The sequence below is a fragment of the Neopsephotus bourkii genome, unplaced genomic scaffold (genome assembly GCF_033783945.1).
Source record: "Neopsephotus bourkii isolate Nb327-2 ecotype Australia unplaced genomic scaffold, CSIRO-AGI_Nbou_v1 NB_54, whole genome shotgun sequence".
NCBI classification, from domain to species: domain Eukaryota; kingdom Metazoa; phylum Chordata; class Aves; order Psittaciformes; family Psittacidae; genus Neopsephotus; species Neopsephotus bourkii.
The window spans coordinates 718,786-738,826 of NW_026900571.1; the positions used below are offsets into that span (position 1 = coordinate 718,786).

The 20,041-nt window shown below is 39.1% G+C and overlaps 3 protein-coding genes across 19 annotated transcripts in view; 2 read left to right on the forward strand and 1 right to left on the reverse strand.

Moving 5' to 3' along the window:
* Positions 1 to 443: 443 nt before the first annotated feature.
* LRRC66 (leucine rich repeat containing 66) lies at positions 444 to 3,031 on the forward strand. The gene has a single exon (XM_061352703.1). It carries the CDS (start codon positions 2,328 to 2,330, stop codon positions 2,919 to 2,921), a length of 594 nt encoding a protein of 197 aa, XP_061208687.1. The 5' UTR covers positions 444 to 2,327; the 3' UTR covers positions 2,922 to 3,031.
* Positions 3,032 to 4,274: 1,243 nt separating this feature from the next.
* On the forward strand, positions 4,275 to 10,050 carry LOC133211880 (uncharacterized). Its single transcript, XM_061352677.1, has 3 exons — positions 4,275 to 4,854; positions 5,405 to 5,735; positions 7,106 to 10,050. The coding sequence occupies exons 1-3, from the start codon at positions 4,654 to 4,656 to the stop codon at positions 9,793 to 9,795; spliced, it is 3,222 nt and encodes a 1,073-aa protein (XP_061208661.1). The 5' UTR covers positions 4,275 to 4,653; the 3' UTR covers positions 9,796 to 10,050.
* A 6,424-nt stretch (positions 10,051 to 16,474) lies between these two features.
* Positions 16,475 to 20,041, reverse strand: part of DCUN1D4 (defective in cullin neddylation 1 domain containing 4) — a 40,843-nt gene continuing 37,276 nt past the window's right edge. For all 17 annotated transcript variants that reach the window (XM_061352965.1, XM_061352947.1, XM_061352938.1 and 14 more), the window contains one exon: positions 16,475 to 19,968. In XM_061352965.1, the coding sequence (XP_061208949.1) occupies positions 19,913 to 19,968 (56 nt within the window). In that variant the 3' untranslated portion in view covers positions 16,475 to 19,912. The remainder of the gene's footprint in view (positions 19,969 to 20,041) is intronic.

The window sequence follows — 20,041 nt, forward strand, 5'->3', positions numbered from 1 at the left end:
CTCGCTACCCAAAAAAGTATTTTCCTGGGTGCTTTAGTGTGAACTGCGTATGAATCTGTTTTTCAACAGACAGTCATCTAAAGCACGACTGTTGCAGCAGTGCCTGAGATCAGATCTCTTTTTTCCCTGTCAATGATGTCTGTACTGATGTGTTACCAAGAACCTCAGAATTAAATTCTGACTTTAAACTGCACGGCTGTAATTCTAAATGCGATGGTAGGGAATCCTGGCAGCAGAGTAAATACACGTGTATCTTGAATTTGGCAACAATGTCTATGGAGAACCGGGGCCTTACAGAAACTATTTAACTGCTTTTGCAAAGGTAAGGTGTTCTGTACTAAAAATAGACCAGCTCATTGTAAGATTCCTCCTTCCCCCACCCCGTGTGTATTTTCAGTTTAAAATAGTTTTGTTTTTCAGTAGCATCAAGTAATCAAAGTAGTATCAAGTAATGTTGATAATGGAGGTCACAAAGGTGACTTTGCAAGTCGCTTTTTGACAGGTTTTTTCTAGATAAGCACACACTTCTCTTCCTAAAAGTAGTGCAAATGTTACATGTTAACTTTGTTATGGGAAGACAAACTGTCTGCGTTTGGTTTGGTGCTTGCAAAATACATAGAATTCCACAAAATACAAAACAGTTTCTGTTGCAACAAGAACTTTGTATCCAAGGTCCCATTTCCTGTATTTACTAGAAGTCACTATGTCCATGTAGGGGTGGAAGGGATTTCTCAAGGGGGATCCTTAGGTCAGGCGTTATAGCACACAGGAGGTCAGAGTAGTCATGCGTCCCTCATTGCCCAAAGGCAAAACCAGAGTTTGATGCTCGACAGTTGTTGAGGTTTTGGGAAATGGATAGCAGTGGAGATGCTATCAGAACAGAACAGAAGACAATAAACCGTAGCAAAATCCATTGAATTTCTCACATTAGAGATTACGGGAAAGTACTAACATTTTGCATACAGCCTTCATGAACATCATATTACTGGAGTTAATGTTTATTAACCACTTCAACACATATTTTGCTAAAAACATGCACACACCTTGGCTGCTAAGCAGTGCCTCAGTATCTGTTACAGTTAAGAGGAGGAAATGAATTGTAACACTTTCAGAACTTTCACTCATGCTAATGGAAGTTGGTCACTTTATTTTTGTATATATTAAATATAGACACAGGCACATATAAAAATATAAGCAGCAGTATCCTCAAAGCTGAAACAGATCTTGAAAATGACAGATACCGCATCAGAGACTAACTTACAAACAAAGAGCATATTAAAGCTTTTCTCTGGTTAATACTGACAGGCCTATATGCTAGTATTGGATTCTTTATCAAGAGTTCTTTTTAAAATACTGTATGCAACATAGCAGATTTGTCACAAAGGTACTCTTACATCAGGGGCTGGAGACTTGGTTTTGAGGTATGGACCTTTTTGTCAAAATGTAGCAAAACTGATCATGCAAAAAACCCAAATGAAGTAAGTTATCATTTTGTAAGCTACTATTTATGTATTGTTAATGTATTTTGTTGCCTTCACTGTACAGTTTGAAAAATGTTGGCACCACACATGCCTTATGTTGTGCATTTATTTGCTGGTTTTCTTCTAATTGCCTGAGGTACATTTTTCTGTTTCTTGTATTTAAAACACTGTGTGGCACATTCATTATTTCATTCTCACAGATGCACTTAAGATTCTGTGTGTTTCAAGTACATTCTACATGCCTCTGTGTAAAATACCATCCTGGGTACGTTGAAACAACTTAGATGCAAAGAGTTCTCAGCACAGGTAAAGGTGGTGGTTGTTTCAGTGGGTGAAAACCAATTGAATTTCAAATGTTTGTTTTGAAATTAAACAATAAATTCTTAAGATGCAGCTGTGGTTTGGAAGTGTTATTTGTAAGAATATAGTTTGACATTAAATATACATTGTTGTGTTATCAACAGGGAAACTAGTGTTTTATTGACTGTAAGTATGAAAATCATTCCACAGGTGTTTGTCATGGATTGTATGTGATGGACTTTGCTCAGTGGTGATTGTGTGATTCCTGAAGTAGAGTTCAAAAGTCTTCACTACTGTTAGTTCACAAGTTCCTGTTGAAGCTGTGTTTCCCCACTGAAGGGCTGGAAAAGACAGACAAGGTTGGGATTGTTTTTCGGGAGAGCTGGTGGGAGGGGAAAGGTTACCAGTTATTGACTGTTCTTTTTGAAAAGTACCGAAGACTCCAAAATGGAATGTTTAAGGCAGAACATTGGTAATGCTTCCTTATTTGTTTGGTTTGATTTTGTTTAATGTCAAAGTGTTTCTGCTTTCTGTTTAAGTCTTGTTATGCTGAACTTACCACCATTCTACACTTTACATGCAGATACTATGGATAACCTTCACTTGAGTGTCGTAGCTGTGGTCCTTTACTGTCATCTTCCTGGCTCAATGGGGACCAAGTCACAGCAGATTCTTCTTGATAAACATCACCATTCAGACTGCCAGTGGGGTGAGGAGCTCTTACTGAACTGTTCTTTTACCGGAATGTCTACTATTCCAGAGGATATCTCACAAACAGCAGTAACAGCTGATTTTAGTTACAATAACATTAAAACTTTCTTGTGCACCAGTGGAAGAAACAAAGAATGGATGCTGAAACACCTGAATCTCAGTAACAATCTGATTTCTGAACTCTCCTTAACTACTTGTAGGAATTTACCTGCTTTAGAAACATTAATCCTCGATGGTAATGCCATCCACACCCTTACACTGGACATACCTACCCCTGCACATGGCTCATATGGAAAAGCTGATCATCTCCTGCCTGCTTTGAAAGTATTGTCACTGGAAAGAAATCGTCTTAATACAGTTCCAAGAGGTAAGCATTTTAAGACCTTAAAGAAACCTTGCTCCCAAGGGGTAAGTTGGCTTTGGATATGATTCAGTAACATCCTACTAAATTCAGAATGTGAGCATCTCTATTAGTTACGTGTAAAATGAGGAAAAGTTCCACCTGTGTGCAGAGACTGAAACAAATGGGTTGTTTCTGATTAGGCTGTGGGTTTTATATAGTCTTTGCAATCGTAATGCCTTAATCAGATATAACCAAATTTATACTCTTAGACCCCAAGCAGTATTTTTGCTTGTGGTATAGAAAGGGAAAGAAGGATCTCTGGAAAAGCATCAGTCTCCATAATCCAGTCATGAACCTTAACATAAAGAAAATTATGGATAATGAATTTCATACTACTCTTCAGAAGAATGTCAATACCCTTGTAAATAAAGCTTACTCTGATTTCAGTATTTCACAAAGCCAAAAAATATATTTTTCTCAGTCAAAACAATTTTGCTCTGTGCCATCGGACACTCAAGCAAAGTGATACGTGGTGACAGGAGAGGGCTGTAAGGTTTCGATAGACTCCTAGAAAGTGTTTGTCATCCCTGAACTATTCTGGGCATCGTAGCCTTTACGACAGCCTCTGTCCTCATAAACAGGTGATTCACAATGTCTAAACAGTGGTTAAATGAAGAGGCTGCCATATGAGCAATGCTATCTTGTATATTGTTTGCTGAATTTAACTGATCTTTGATAATATCCAGGTGCTTCGCATTGTCCAAACAATGGTTAAATGAAGCAGAAACTGCCATACATACATTTCTGGCACAAATTTAGCTTCAGGGAAGCATCCAAACTACAATTCTTCCTGCAGGTGCAAGAAAGAATTTATGAGCTGCCAGAACTTCTGAATGCCTGTCCTATCAGCTACCTCTAGTTTTACAGCAGGAATGAATCATTCCCTCTGCTTTTCACAATAAACCCAAAGATCAATTACTCAAGGAACAGCACAGCAAACTGCAGTAAGAGGTTTCCAGCAAACTAGGTGACACCAAGGGCAAAATGTTTACAAATAGTTGCTTTTCAACAATGCTGTATGATCAAAAACCATTTTAGAGTGACATTCAGGTGTTACAAACTGCAGTGAGGCCAAGTGTTCACGTGCCTGCTCTCATTGGAAATTCCAGGCTAGCTTTGGGGCTGGCTGTGCAGCACCTGAGAAAAATGAGGTATCACCAGCATTCAAAGAGCTGCTTACAGAAGACAGATGCTGTTATAAGTAGGATATGCTGAGGAATACACTGTCATGCTTTTGGTAATTCACTGGCAGACAGGCGTAAGAAACAACACATTTGTGTTTTCAGTCAGGTTTATATCCTGTGAGTGTGGTTCAAATGGGAAACTCCCACGGGCTTACAATATCTCTTACTCATTGCCATTTGCATCACCTTTGCATCTCCATCATTTATTTACAGTTAACATACTTGGATTTTATAAACTGAGCATATTTCACCCTTTTCCCACTCTTCCTTTCCTACCTCCAGTTCTCCAGAGAAATGTGCTCAAAGCACAGAGATCACAGAATAATTTTGATAGCACAAAGGAATGTTACTGTTTTTATGGAGCTGTGAATGTTTAAAACATGCATTGATGGTGAATGTATTAACATGCTGCCTGCTGCTGATGCTGCGCAACTTTTAGAATGGGACAGCCACTGGATAAGAAAGGCAGAATAACTCAAGGCCTGCAGCCACTCCTTGCAATAGTCGGGAATGGAAGGAATTTTGATGCAAAGAATTTTAAAAAGCCACTTGATGCAGTTGGAAAAACAAGGACATGAATTGTGAAATAGTTTTGTTCTTCCTAGGACTGGGCCTGCTGCAGTCTCTGCAAACTGTCCGTATGTCATCCAATGGCATACAACAGATTGATCTGAATGATTTTCAGAACTGTTCACAGCTGAAGGACATCGACTTGCAAAACAACCACATAACTAAAATTCACCCAGATGCCTTCAGGGAGCTCAACAAGTTACAGGTTGTAAAACAGTACTACAACTGTTTCGGTGCTTTGTATTAATTGCTGTTAAAGATATTAATTATCAACTATTTGGCAGGGTTATATTGGTCTTTGATTATTATTATACAATTAAAAATCTAAAGCAAATGGTGAAAATAATCATTGGTATATAATATATACTTGCTTTTCATATACAGGAAAACACATACACTTGTAAATATACAAAATATAAACATAAATTCACCATTTATTTATACCACAAACCAATCCATAACTGGCTTAAACACACACACACGTCCTTCTCTACTGTCATCCCTTCCACGGTGAGAGCCCCACGGCTTCCCATGCACACAGAGATAGTCTACAATGGGAGAATTCTAAATACACCACAGTTTAAACTTTTCATTTAAATTAAAAAGCTTAGAAAAATATTACTGCAATCCTGACCAGAGCTATTGCCCCTGTAACTGCAAAGTGCTTGTATGCTAAAGTAAATGTTACTGTTGATACTGCGGGTAGGATTCCATTGTAAGGCTTATCAAATTAATTCTGACTCATTTCTAACTAGGTGGTAGATCTCCGTGGAAATGCTCTGACAACCCCCCTACTGCACATACTGATCAGTTTGAAGTTCTTTCAAATTGAAGTGGATTTGCCAAATAATGCCTGGATATTTAATTGCAGACTGAACGCTTTCAAAAACTTCATTCATCTTCTTTTTGACCCCACAAGGAAAAAAATGAGTATTTCATACAATAAATCTGGCACCAGCTCACAGAAACCTCTGCTCTATCTTTCAAGTTTGCATTTAAACTGCAGCGACAGTGTTTTGCTCAAGGGGGCTGCCATCCCAACAGGGAAGATGCTAGTGCTAAACTGTAATTTGGGCAACACAAGAGGTATGTGAAACAGGACTCCATCCATATGTTACTAAAAAACAAATGTGCGCAGAATGATCAAAGAAATCTGTTTTTAAAAGTGGATTTCCAAAGATATTGTTTAAAACCAACTGAACAGGGAACATGCAAATTATTTCATTATAAAGTAGTATACCTGTTAGAATATTTGATAGTCACGTTTCTCCAAAGAAGTCTTCATCTTCTTCTTTACATTAAACTAATAATGATGCCCAATTATACACAAATAAATTTCACTAAGCAGTACATTGCAAATTTATCAGTTAATTTTGGAATGCAAACAAAGGATTGAATAGCGGAGTTGCACGCCTGGGGCATCTAGAAAACTAAGAAGGATACAATAACATTTCTGGTATTCACCTGTAGCAAAATGAAATGAAAGTTCATTTGCAAAGGAAAAGATTTATATTTCTTCTACATAAGTACAGCTACTGTAGCCCACGGTCAGCATTTCCAATTAATACAGAGCTAGGATTTTCCATGCAGAAGGAAAACTTAAGATCAGACTTGGAACAGAAGGTGTATTTGCTCTCTGCCATAAGGCAGAATGGTTTAACTCTAATGGACAACAGCGCTTTGAGGACTAGACTTTCCCCTCGAAACTCTCACCCCCAAATGAAAATGCATAGTTTCCATCAGATAATGCCACCTGATTTCTCTGTTAGCAAGGAAAGTCATGGAAACTGATCAACACACTGGATTGCACCAAAACTCAACTGGGAACACAAGCAGATCCAAAGGCAAAGGGCTACATACAACTTTAAAACATTCCAAAAGCCAACAACCAGCCACAGCGTACACCAGCTAAAGTCTGGAACAATTGCTCAGTAGATACAAATAGCTTTGGTTTTCAAATCTTACTGTTGCATTCAAAGCAGTAACTAGAGGAAAATCACGGTGACTGGCACACTGACAGCTAACGAGTGAAGCTTTATCTCATTGCTGCACACAGTGAGCGTGTCCACAGTGGAGAATGGCTGGCTATAAATACAGATCTTCCACAAGGGACAGCAGCAGGTGTTCCTAGTGCAACCCAGAACACACTTAGATAATTCCAGCGATCTGCTCCCTCACACATGTTATTTTTCTTGTAATGCCTGCTATTAAGATCCCATAGGTACAGTTTTAAAGGGGAGGGGGGGGGAGGGGGAGGAGGAGTGTATGGTGGTTTAACAAATACTTGGCAAAATGACGCAGGATGGATAAAAAGAAAATGGAAATGGATTTTCTAATAAATAGGTGAAGTTATCAAAAATAGGTCAGAGCATATTCTTACAGAAATAACTTGACCCCAAAACCCAACTATCTTACGCTTTTAAGAAAGATTTAGTTTCTATTTGCTTCTATTTCAGGTAATAAGAATGGAGCCTCTTGGTGGACACCTAATGGCAGAATTTCAAAAGATATGAGTCTTCCTCATATGACACTGGATAAAATGAATAATTTAGTGATACACAATGCTGAGAAAGCTGTTAAAGGGTTATATTTGTGTATTTCTAATACAACAAAGAAGAAATATCTCATCTATGATATACAGGTGAAAGAAAGGGGCTCAACATTTTTGGCTCGCAAAGCCCGAGATGCTAACCCTGCTTTGCGACAAGGAAGAACAGAGCAAGACCTTACACTGGCTGTGTGCCTCTCGGTGCTCATTACATTTGTTTGTGCTTTTTGCCTGGGTGCTTTTGCTAGACCCTACCTTGGAAGCCTGTGGAGACTCATGTGCAGGAAAAAGAACTCAGCTTCAGAACATACTTATTGTAACCAAGCTTTTTCAGATGAAACCTTGAGCAGAGAGTGCTCTGCAAGCACAAGCAAACCAACCAATACACAGCACAGCTTGTTCATTTGTGATGAGGATTCTTCAAGGAACGTGTATGTTCTTCCTACAGAAGCTTCTACTTCACAAGCAAATGTCATTGGTAGCAGTGTATGTGCACCAAATACTGAAGAAGAGTACCAGAAACAAAGCAATGATGAGACCAATGTGAAGAAAACATCTTTTTTTTCAGGCATCAAAACTAGCAGCAGCAATGATGAAAATGTAAATGTTGAGGGTAATGGGCTGTTTTCTGTAAGAACAGATGACAAGGACAGCAAGGAAGTAACGCCAAGAAAATTAAATAATAATGAAATTTCACTACAGAAAGATCCAATATATGCAAATAATGAAGCCTCAGAGAAGAGCAGGATCCCTCCCATACGCAGGAGATCAAATGCTGACTCTTACTCACATCACACTGACTCCTCAGATCCAGAATTACCCTTCAAGGGAGAAACTGGCTTTCTACTTTCCACAATACAAGCACGTACAGTTGCACAAGATTCTAGGAACAGCAAGGTAAGCAAGAGCTCTGCTCTGCTGCAGTCAGATATCACAGGGGCTACACCAGATTCTCCTGAAAGAAAAGGTGTTGTTCCACAAAATGAAGCCACGAACACTACAAAATGTATGCCTGGAAGGCAAAGCTGTGATAAACAACATTGTCTAAGTGGCAACATAGATCTAACCAGTGATGTGGGAGATTTTATTCTACCCGGTAGCTGCAGAAGAAATACAAATATTGAGAATTTAAGCATCTACCAAACAATAGAAAACTCTTCTCTTACAGAGTACAACTGTAAAGCAGAACCCACAAATGAAAGAGGTGCTTCGGCAGATATATTTGATGATAGTTTTTCAGATGAGGGGGCTCCGTTCACAATGAGTGACTGTAGTTCTTTAGCAGACTTTGAACCGGAACAAGCTGATGTTAGAGACAGCCTGCCTGTCTGTCAGTCATCACCAGAGGAAGCTGATAGGAGCAGTGGAACTGAGAAGTGCTCAATGCTGCCAGAATCTGCAAAGCTTGCCGCTGGACTTCAGTGTGTTGGGGAAAATGAAGACAAGAACAACGTGCATTTTGAAACTGCTATTAATTATGGATCAGATACCATCATGCTTGAAACAGCGTTGCCTTACGCTGATAAATGCAGCGTCCATGTAAGCATGTCAGATCCAGACACAATTAGTTCTCCAAATCAAGACGTTCCTGTTACATTTGATCACTTCATTAATGCCAAGTCAGCAGCACAGACCTCGGTTTCTGATTCTCTCTGCAATCCAAGTGCAGGTTTTGGTAACATGTTACTTTCATTAAAACATTCTCCCATGTATGATGCAGATACAGAGAACACTCCCGAAGAGGCTGAGCTGCAGCCAGATCAGTTTCCCACCGAACCACAGCATTCCCTCAGCTTCAGTCCCACTGGACAAAAGGCAAATGCACTAGAGGGAAGTACAGATGAACAGAAAGATAGGAACTCCTCTGAAAAGAATCACGGTGAAGGAGACACAGCGCTAAGAAACACATCTGACAACAGTGATTTCATTTTTGCTCCCACTGATACTGGTTTGAGTGAAATTGTTAAAAGAACATCACTGCTGCATTCGAGCAACAACTCACCTCCTCACTCGCTGCCTGAACACACAGCTGAAAAACAGCTGACAGTTATTACAGGGACAGAAGACTTGCTACCACAGAGGAAGCAGGCACACACACCTAAGGCTCATGCAGATGTAATGCAAAGAGGTTTTAATAAGAAAAACTGTGATGGATACACGGAATTACAGGATACCAGCAACTGCAGCCTGCCTGAAGCAGCAGATTTGCTGCATCTTCACTCTTCTGGGAAAACACAACCAATATTTGACACAGATCATTTTCAGGTGGATCAGAGTGATGAGGATGCGTATTTCCTCTCAATCCCACAAGGCTTCTCCAGTGAAAGCACACGATACACTTCATGCTCATTCCCGCAAACGACTACAGGGAATACAATCTCCAAAAGCACTCATTCCAGAAAGGTGGAGGATGACACTACTTTGACAGGACTGCAGAACAGTTCTACGGCAGCTGTCAACCTCCAAAATTCAAGCGAGAAACTCCATCAAAGAGGTCAGACCAATTTAGGGCAGGGACAGGTTTTTGTTAAGAAGAAGAGAGCATTTGATGGATTTGCTAAGGTTTTGGAAAGCAGGAGAACAAACTTCAATAGCTGAGACACAAAAACATAACACTGGGCTTCCACAGTGTTTATGTCATACAGTAGCTGCAAAAATGATTGTGTCTTAAAATGAAGTGTGTAACTTTCCATAACTGTTAAGTAGCCTGGGCTGGTTTTGCTGGGGTTTTTGGTAACTCTCAGTACAACCATCTATCTGCCTTTAAGTTCCAAAAGCCAAGTTATAGAACTAGAGCGTATGTCCAATTTAAAACCACTGTAATTCCAAAGGGTAATTCGGGTCAGAACCCGTGGACTTGTTTAAGGGTGCTTGTAAAAAAAAAAACCCACAACAACCAGCCAAGAAGAGATTTCATGAAGAACAACTCTAGGATATTCAAATGAGTAAACTACTTGGTAGTTGTACCTGCTAATAAACCTTTTGCTGAGTTACAGTAATAATACATATTTACTTTCTTATTATTGTTGGTACTAAGATATAAGTTTCCCTTTCAGTTGGCCTCTAATATGGACTGTTTTGTTTCTCTTTGTCTAAAATAAATATAACACTGAAATTATCATTACACTGTTACTGTGTTTTCCTGTGGGGCTCACCCTATACAGTGAAATGGTCCATATTACTCTCTTCTGCTTTTTGAACCGAATTTGTGGATTAAGTGTTTCTGAACACCCAGTTTTGCAGAGATAGGTGTCGTCTGAGCAGTATTAAATTACACATAAAAAATGAGGTTTTAACTTGTCAAGACAGAGAAATGGAACTCTTCTTTCTCAAAGAAACAGAATTCAAACCTTGCAGAAAAGTCAGCTATGGAAATGCAGTTACCTGCAGTTTGCAAGTGTGCTGACACAGGCACAGTAACTGAAGAAAAGTCAACCTACCATTACTAAGCTGCAATTCCCTAGGAAAAAGGATCCTATACCCACTTCAGAATTTTACTTAAGAGGGGCAAATCCAGAGCAGCTCAGAACTGCTGTGTAAGACCATCAATAGCTTGATATAAAGTAACTTTTTCTAAGCCAAAAGATAACAAATCTGAGTTTTTCTCTGAACATGGCACAAGGCCCTTGTTAACATACACAGTGTCATGGATGTAGTCTTTGAAGGGAAATGGCATCACAAAGGGGAACAGGCCTAGGTTCCCACTAAATATAGGCTGGCTGGCAACTCAGGGAAAACCCTGTCATGCAGACACAAATTAATTCACTAAAAGCTCTGAACAGAAGAACATGTTTCAGTTCCAACTGGTATTATTTGATCTTTTGAAAACCATTTTCTGTAGTGCCTTGCAATTACACATTGTAGTGGTTTAACCCTAGCTGGCGACCAAGTGCCATGGACAAACATGTACCATCACAATTACCAGTTAAACACTTACTGAGCCAAGTCACTTCTGCTTAGGTTTCCTTCACAGGCAATAAATCTGCTGCACTCACACAGATCTTCTTGCCTACCAATGAATTCTTGGAAGATTTCTGTACTTTTCTGCTCCAGTACTCTGTGATACCTAAAATGCTAGCTAGATAACTAAGAACTTTATTAAGAGCAGGCACCAGCTTCATTCCTTCAGTAGGAGTCCACTCAGGAACCAAGGGTGAAATCATCTTCTGAAGAAACTGATTCATTTGTCATCAAATCATTCACGAGTTTAAGGGTCAGATTTTGTTTTCAGTTTTTCAAACACAAGCAAAGGTTTTACACATTTCACTGTCCACAACTGTTCCTACTCCAAGTAGACAAGAACGAAACAACAAAACACTGCAATCTGCAAAAATCACAGCAGCCCCAGAAATGTAACTAAAATAAAGTGTTACCCAATACAACTCATTCCTTGATTATACAAGTGTCTGTAACTGTTATACCCTATTCTACTAGTGTGAGGTGTCCCTGCCCATGGCAGGGGGGTTGGAACTAGATGATCTTAAGGTCCTTTCCAAGCCTAACTATTCTATGATTCTAATTTTTCTCTCCTAAACCCCACATAGCCTCAATCTCATTTAATGCCTTGGCATCCACTGAATTTAAGGCTGGTGTTCTGAGAGAACAGAATGTGACAAAAAACAACTGTGTTTTTAGAGGGTGTCTAGACAGAAAGAACTGGGTAATATGAGTGTGATTCCTCATAGGAACAGCTACAGAGCCACCAGGAGTAGAAAACAGAGCAGTATTTCCTCACCACCAGTGCTCATAACTGGCTTTCAGTATAGCTCATTATACACACAAGCTACTTGTGGCCAAAGCAACTTAAAAAAATGGAATACATAAAAAAGCACAGACTTGCTCATTATGGCACATATGAGTCTTTACACACGGTGTTGACAGACCATTCTCCAAGGCCTGTCTGTCACCTTTTGTCTGTACCAGCTGCTAGCAAGTTAAGAAATGTTAACTGCATAAGCAAGGCAATTTTGTGGATCATGAGAAAAAAACCCAGACTGGCTCAAATGCTGTCTCGTACACAGCAAAGCTTTATCATTTGCTACAGTTCAGCAGGCTTCCAAAATGTGTACTGCAAATTCATCTTCTCATTTTTCCTGACCATGGGGATGCTGCAGTGGTGATGCAGGCAGTCCACTGCTTGTGAGAAGCTGTGAGTGTTCTCAGCCTCCCTTATGCCATAAAATTACAGAAAAATAGTTATTTGCTGTCCTAATCAGGTAAATTTGCTTCTTCATCAAGGGATTTTTAACATGGGACAAAGTATTTAATTTTGCTGTCAGAATATTGCTGATGTTCTGTCTCAAAATTACCTTCAGATTTCTGCCTGATCTTGTGCCATTCTTTGCTACTGATCTCTCCCCTCTTGGCGTCACTTCATGCAAACACAAACACTCAGCTGCTTCTCATTCATACTAGTTCCTCACTTCATCAGCAGTTGCCCTTGAAGTTAATATAAAACCTTTTCTGTGGCTTCCAAGCAGTGCTTTTACTTTGCTCCTCTCCATCCACTCTATTTCACCATGCACTTTTGTATATAATAGCTATAGTCCCTCCATTCACCAACTCCCTTTGAGGTTTTATCCACTTCCTTTTCTTTACACTTCAGGGGGTATCAATCCACTGTATCCTGCTCACACCACTATCTTCCCTAGTTTAGCTGGTTTGGGCACTGAGAATTTTCTGGAATACCTACACCACTACAAAAACAGCTGCTGGTAGAGGAGCAGAAGCATATGCTTTACTTTTCTTTCTCCATTCACAGGAGTTACAGCTGCAGAGAGGAGTAACTGCAACTGCTGCTCCAGGGAAGCTGAAACTTCTTCAGCTTCATCAGTAACTTCAGGCAGCAAAACTCATGCTCAGGTAAGACTTGTGTTACTATCACAGTGACTGGATAAACAGACCAAGTCACAGAATAGACCTGATGATAAGAGGTGGCTGAGCATATGCTGTATATGAATGCACACATGAAGCATGAGGAGGCAGCTAAGAGGATGTTGGTAATACTCTGGGCACACCTCCTTACAGGGCAAGTGTGCTGAGCTCTAGTGTTGACAGGACATAATATCCCTCATACACTGAATCAGTATAGGAAACATTAATGAAGTCTTAAGAGTATACAGAGAACTATGGTAAACAGAATGAAATAAAGCTCTCGTTTTCTAACATATTTATGATACTTGGATAACTATTGTTTGCTGTAGGTACAAAGCATTTCATTTGTTCCAGAGTTCACTGGTAACTGGGCTGGAAAATAACCCCTGAATATGAAGAAAAGACATTCGCATCTAACCTACATATAATTAACATCAGAAACTATTTGAATAATAATATTAAAGTTTTCATGGTAGAGAAGACTATGACTCACCCCCTCTTACAGATGCAAGAAGCAGGCTACATTCTGAGAACTGAAGAAGGCAATCCCAGCCTTCCCTAATGTGAGCATAATGAAGAACTATGTCTCCAGAATGGGCTCTACACTACAATATTCTAACTGTACTGTAAATGCATTGAACTTTAAATAACATTTTAAGTCAAAAGCCTTAGGACTGGCAGCTCAAATAGTGCAAAATATTAAAAACCCCAATTTCTTATGGTCTCTAACATGTGCTTCTTATTTTCTCTGCCAGTCTGTTTCCTAGTCAAAATCAGATTTGTAATTCTGGAAGCAATACAAAGTAGTAAAATTAACTAATGGCTCCTTTAAAACCTGTATTTGTGAATATTATGGAGACGTAGGCTGTAATTTTCATGTCTTATTGCTAGCAGCTTTTCTACTGTTCTGCTTAGATAATACTTCTGCTTTAAAAAGATAATGCAACAGCTCATTACAAGTCAAATAATTTAAAGTCTTTTAAAAAGGAAGGAAACCACAGGTGTTTAAGGTCACAAAGTCACTCTGATCAAAATACCACTACATTTAAATACTCCTGAGACTTGTCTTCTCTGCCAGCATTAAATTTGACTAACTGAAGGGAATTTTCTTTAGCATTTTCTTTCAGATAGCACAGAATCACAAAGGAGTTGGTTGGAAGGCACCTCTGGAGGTCTTCTATTCCATGCCCCCTGCTCAAGCAGGGCCATCTACAGCTGCTTGCCCAGGCCATATCCAGAAGGCTTTTGAGTATCTCTAAAAACAGAGACTCCACCACCTTCCTGCAGAACCTGTGCAGTGCTCGGCCACCCTCACTGTCAAGAAGTGTTTCCTGATGTTCAGGGGGAGTCTCCTGAGTTTCACTTTGCACCCATGACCTCTGGTTCTGCCCCTGGGCACTAGTGGAAGGAGCATGGCTCCATCTTCTTCACACCCTCCCTTCAGATATTTATACATATTAGTAAGATCTCCCCCTAGCATCTTCTCAAGGCTCAAGAGTTCCAGGTTTCTCAGCTTTTCTTTGAAGGGAGAGAAGCTCCAGTCCCTTCTCCAACTTCACGGCTCTTTGCTGGACTCAAGAGTTTCTCTGGCACTGGGGAGCCCAGAATAGGACACAGGACTCCAAGTCTGGCTTCACCAGTGCTGAGGAGAGGGGAAGGATCATCTCCCTCAGCCTGCTGGCAGTACTTTGTCTAATGCAGACCAGGATACCATTTGCCTTGTATTGCTGCCTCATCTTCAACTTGGTGTTCACCAGGAACCCCAGTTCCTTTTCTGTCAAGCTTGTTTCCAGCTGGGTGGGTCCCAGCATATGCCAGTGCATGGGGCCGATCCTCCCCAGGTGCAGGTCTTCACACTTCTCACAGTCCATGAGGCTCCTGTTAGTCTGTTTCTCCATCCTGTTGAGGTCTCTCTGGATGGCAGCATGACCCTCTGGTGTACCAACCACTCCTCCTGGTTTGGTGCCACTAGCAAATGTGCCGACGGTACCCTCTGCCCCATCACCCAGCTCATCAATGAAGGTGAACAGGACTGGATGCAGCATTGACTCCTGGAGTACAGTGCTAGTTACTGGCCTCCAATTAGACTTTGCACTGCTTACCACCACCCTCTGGGCCCTGCCATACAGACACTTTTCAGTCTGCCTCACTGCCTGTTGGTCCAGCCCATACCATCAACAGCTTTCTTATGAGGACCTCATGGGCCAAAAGCCTGTGGCAAGATCTTGTGGGCAATAATCATTGTTCTTGAAAAAGTTCGCCTTAAGAGACATTCCTGCTCAAATTGACTCTTACTGGTGAAAACTTTTGTAATACACTGCAGCTTTACACCCATACACTCCATTCAAGATGTACCTTTCTCCAACAAAGTTTTAAATACTGATATTCCTTACTATTAGAAATAAGGATGACAAGATTGTACATACCAGTTCTCTGCTACTAAATGATAAAGGCTGCCAGCTGAAGTGATGCATGAGATACGAGAATTTCTGAAGTATGAACCATAGAAAAATCTGAAGTCAGTTGCTGAAACCAACACAAATACTGTTTATTTGTGAGATGCCATTTTACATCAACACCAGCAAAAGACCTAAAAATCAACCAGAGGAACTCATGTTAGGTGGCGTTAACAGTATTGCCGTCAGGCTGTGAATCACAAGAGTTTAGCACACCTTATTTATGTAATATCCAAGTAACAAAGCATTCACAGTTACAGGTTAACTGCTGTTCCTGCATCAGCAGTGTCAGTAGGTACTATTTGTTGACAATACACGTGTACACACACACACACACACACACACACACACACACACATAGAGAATGGAGGAAATCTTTAAAAATAAAAACAAAAAAAAAATCAAGCCAAGTTTTGGTCTCAATTACAGACAACAATGTAGCTGGTGGGTGGATTTTATACACTTTTACAGCAGTATGAAAGAACAGAATATAAGGCCTAGGAAGAGGTATCTTAGCAGTTATACAAGGGCACAAGCTAACCTTTAAAGCTGTGTGTATGAATTCCAAGAGTATTAAACAATTTGTTAGACTTGTGACCAAGGATCAACAGAAATCTGGGAAAACCTGAACACAAATGAAGCCCATTTCTCCCCCTCCAATAAAGTAATTTGGGAACATTTACCAAGTAGCAATGAGCTGTAACTAACTTTGATTGTGTGAGCATATTTGTGATGAAATAAAACGCATGTATTTGAGGTAAGATGGAAGACATCTCCAGTCCTCTACTAACGCTAGAAAAGGCTACACAAAGGTAACCCAAGTATTTATTGTAGCTTAAAGTGAACCTTGAACTGAAAACTCAAGTGCATAAAGGACTCCAACAAATTCCATCCTCCTAAGCTTGTTTTCCTTGAAAAGGATGAAGAGTGAAAAAACAGTCACACAGAATTATGTTAATGCTTAATATTATTTTCCTGTAGAATGAAACTGAATTCATGGAATGTTTCATTTACTAATACTCATAGAATCATTTAGGCTGGAAAAGACCTTTAAGACCATCAAGTCCAAAGAGCTCCAAATGTTTGTCATCTATCAACTTAACGACTGTCCACTGCTATAGTCTCTGGATGCTGTTTTCCTTCCACTAACTGGCTTTCCACTTGTATCTCCCAAATACCACGTGTGAATTGCACAGAGATTATCAAGATTCTGCTGTAAGTATAGTAATAATACACCAGAAAGATTAGCGCAAGACCCCTGACACTTCTTCCAGAATGACCTCCGAGTGTCTTGTCCAAGAAGTCAGTATATTCTATATATTACCTTTCAAGAGGAAAAAAAAAAACAAACAAAACCCTGTATTAACTGTATCATGGCATAACAAACCAAACAGCAGACACCAAGCTTGTATTAACTACAAGGTAAACCCAGTGGCTTAGTTACATTTTCACAGTATTTAAAAATGAGAAGGATTTTCTCCAAAATACAAGAGCTGGCAATATCAGGTTTCTCTACTTATCAGTGTATCTAGCACAAACAGAAGGATGGATAGCACAGGAAAGTTTATCAAGCCATATGGGTCCATTTTAGTATATTTGTTCCCTATAAATGTTAGTAAAGCCATCTACAAGCTGCAACTGAATCTGTGGCTGATTTTATGAAGATGCATGTTTATAAACCAGCTGAAGACTACAGATTCACCCTGCTTGCAAGTGGAAGAAAAACAATCTGCAGCACCTGATTCATTTCCAAACACATTCCTCCTTTCCATTACTCCTGATTACTTTTACACAAAGAAAACTCAGTTTGTTACCTTATACAACATGAGTGCTTTCTGAGGTTTCCTCTCCTGTTTCATTTGCTCTTATTTACATTTTGTATTCTGCTAATCATTAGCGAAACTTGGAAAAGGAGCACCTGATTAAGCTGAACAGATTTCTGTTGACCCTCTTAGATGAAAGTTATAACAGTAATAGATTAGAAGTGTCTTTGGCTCTTGCTTCCATTATTGGAAGCCAAATTATGTGTGACATACAAAACCTTTTATACACATCTTGTATTTGTTGCAGGATTCATGCCAATTTGTGCTAAACTGTTTTCTAGAGTCAGTAACTAGCTTAACACTTAGGAACAATTACAGTATTTCACTTCAGAACTTAGCAACCACAGTCTAGGCTAACGTTAAAAGTTATATTGCTTCTAAGTTCATTCTTTTCAGAACTAAACCAGCAGCTCCACTGATTATTTCTTTAAGGTTATACTACAGTAATATATACTTTTACATCAGAAGTCTTCATAAAACTTGTGGTTTTTAGTAAGACGCATATTGTAAACATTAAATACCACACTCCACTGAATTAATTTCTTGTGCAAACTGGCATTAAACATGGAATTAAGGTTATGCGTATTAGTACATAAGAAAGCAATGACTATGTATATTTTAATACTATTAACTTCAAATAGCACTATTTAGTGTCATAGAAATCCAAACATGACTATTTCACAGGGAAAGGTAGTCTCTTCTTCTCAGCATCATGAAATTCTAGGGGTTTGTATATGCACATATATTGTCTATTTATGTATATACAAATATACATAAACACATACAAACAATTTTTGTCTTTGGCAGCTGAGTTTGACAAACAAAAATCAACAACAGCAAACAGATTTGAACACAACTGACCACCTGTAGCACCACAATTACAACCTCCTGGTCCAGGGTAGCAAACTAATGTTTAAGCACCACATTTAGCTTTTGCTAAACTAGGCTTAATCTTGAAAGTAGTCAAGTTAAGGACAGTTGTTCCTGACTTCAGTGATGGCAGAACAGGACCTTCAATACAGCTGAAAATTTCACATTCAACATAAAACATTTCCCCCCTCCCCCAGATCGCATTCTAGAGCGGTATCAAATCTGCCAATACCTTGTAAAATATTTCTACAGAAAAGTAATGTTATTCTTCATTCCAAAACACAGGTTGGCCCTTTCTTGTTAAATGCTCTGTGAATCAATATGGAACATTTTAATAAATCTTAAGGATTCAAAGTTTAATAGCACCAGATACTTCGAGGACCTATTTATGAAAAATTAACACATTACTTAAAGAAGAATAAGGCAAAGACAACGTAACAGAATTATGGAAATTAAACATTATTCCATTCACTCATTTTCCCCAAATTAATCACTAGAACGGTCCTATACAAATAAAGAATGAGTGAAATAGGAAGTGGTCCCTACTAAAAAGCACTGCCATTTAATGCTGGTGTTTAACATGCCCGTTGCCTGCAATGGACATTCTGGGAATTCCAATCCCAAGCATGAAAGAAAAGGTAATGTTTTGACTATTCGGTATCATATTTCCAATTACCTAGAAACACAAAGTTAGAGACCTTGGCAAAGATTACAAACAAAAACCCATCCAAGCAAACAAACACCCCAAAACAAAAAAAACAACCCCCAAATCTACATTATCTATGTGCTAGGGCTGAGCAGACTTTATTCCCCAAACCAATAATTTTACCTATAACTTCCAGTTTCACAAGATCACAACTTAGACCAAACACTCTTGGTACACCAAAAATTAAGAGGAGTATGCCAAAGGCAATTTACAAAAGTCTAAAACCCATTTTTAAAAGGTACTTTAATTTGTTCATTGGTACCTGTAATGACTACTGCAGTTTTAACATTAAAAAGTGAGTACTTTTTTCTTGAAATGGAAATAATTTGTGGCATGTACAGCTATTACAGTGGTTTAATATCTGTATGTATATATAGACAATTTTAAGACATCAATGTTTCATTCCTATTAAGCAATAGGTCAGGTTTGGCAAATTCTGGTAAAGAAAGTCACAGCATGTCTTCTCCTCCCAGAAACTGGCATCTCAAATAGTAACATTAAAATTGACAAATTCTTCACATAACTCTGTCCAAGCAGTCTGTTCATTTCATTTTCTGAAATGCTACATTTGAGACCAAAAGGAAAACAAAACAACTAAAGTTTCAACAAACATGTAAGTGATGACTAGAAATATGCCACAAAATTATTTTTACAATACATTTCTGCAGAAATAATCCCTAGCTGAAGGGGTTTTTTTATACACATATACAAAATTTAGACAGCAATATACACATAATCACAGTGAAGACGCTGGCAAGTTCACCAATTTGTAGTGTAAATACAAAATGCAAAGCAGCCTTCAAAGAGAACAATGCTACACAGCAAGCATAGCTAGCTTGTTAAATAGCAAACATCGAAAGTTCCCTGCAAAAGGGATGCAGTGCAAGAAAAGCAGCATGCACTTTGATACAAATAGCAGTTTATGGCTAATGGTTGACATAACTGTGGTAACAGTGACTCTTGAGTGGCTGTGCATAGTTAAACTCCTATGTCATCTGTTTTCCTTTATACCACTCCACAAACTCATCCAACAACACTGGCCCTGTAGAGAGATCAAATAACTCTATTTTACAAAATTTTGTAAAAGAACACTGAATCATTAAGCTCAGAGAAAA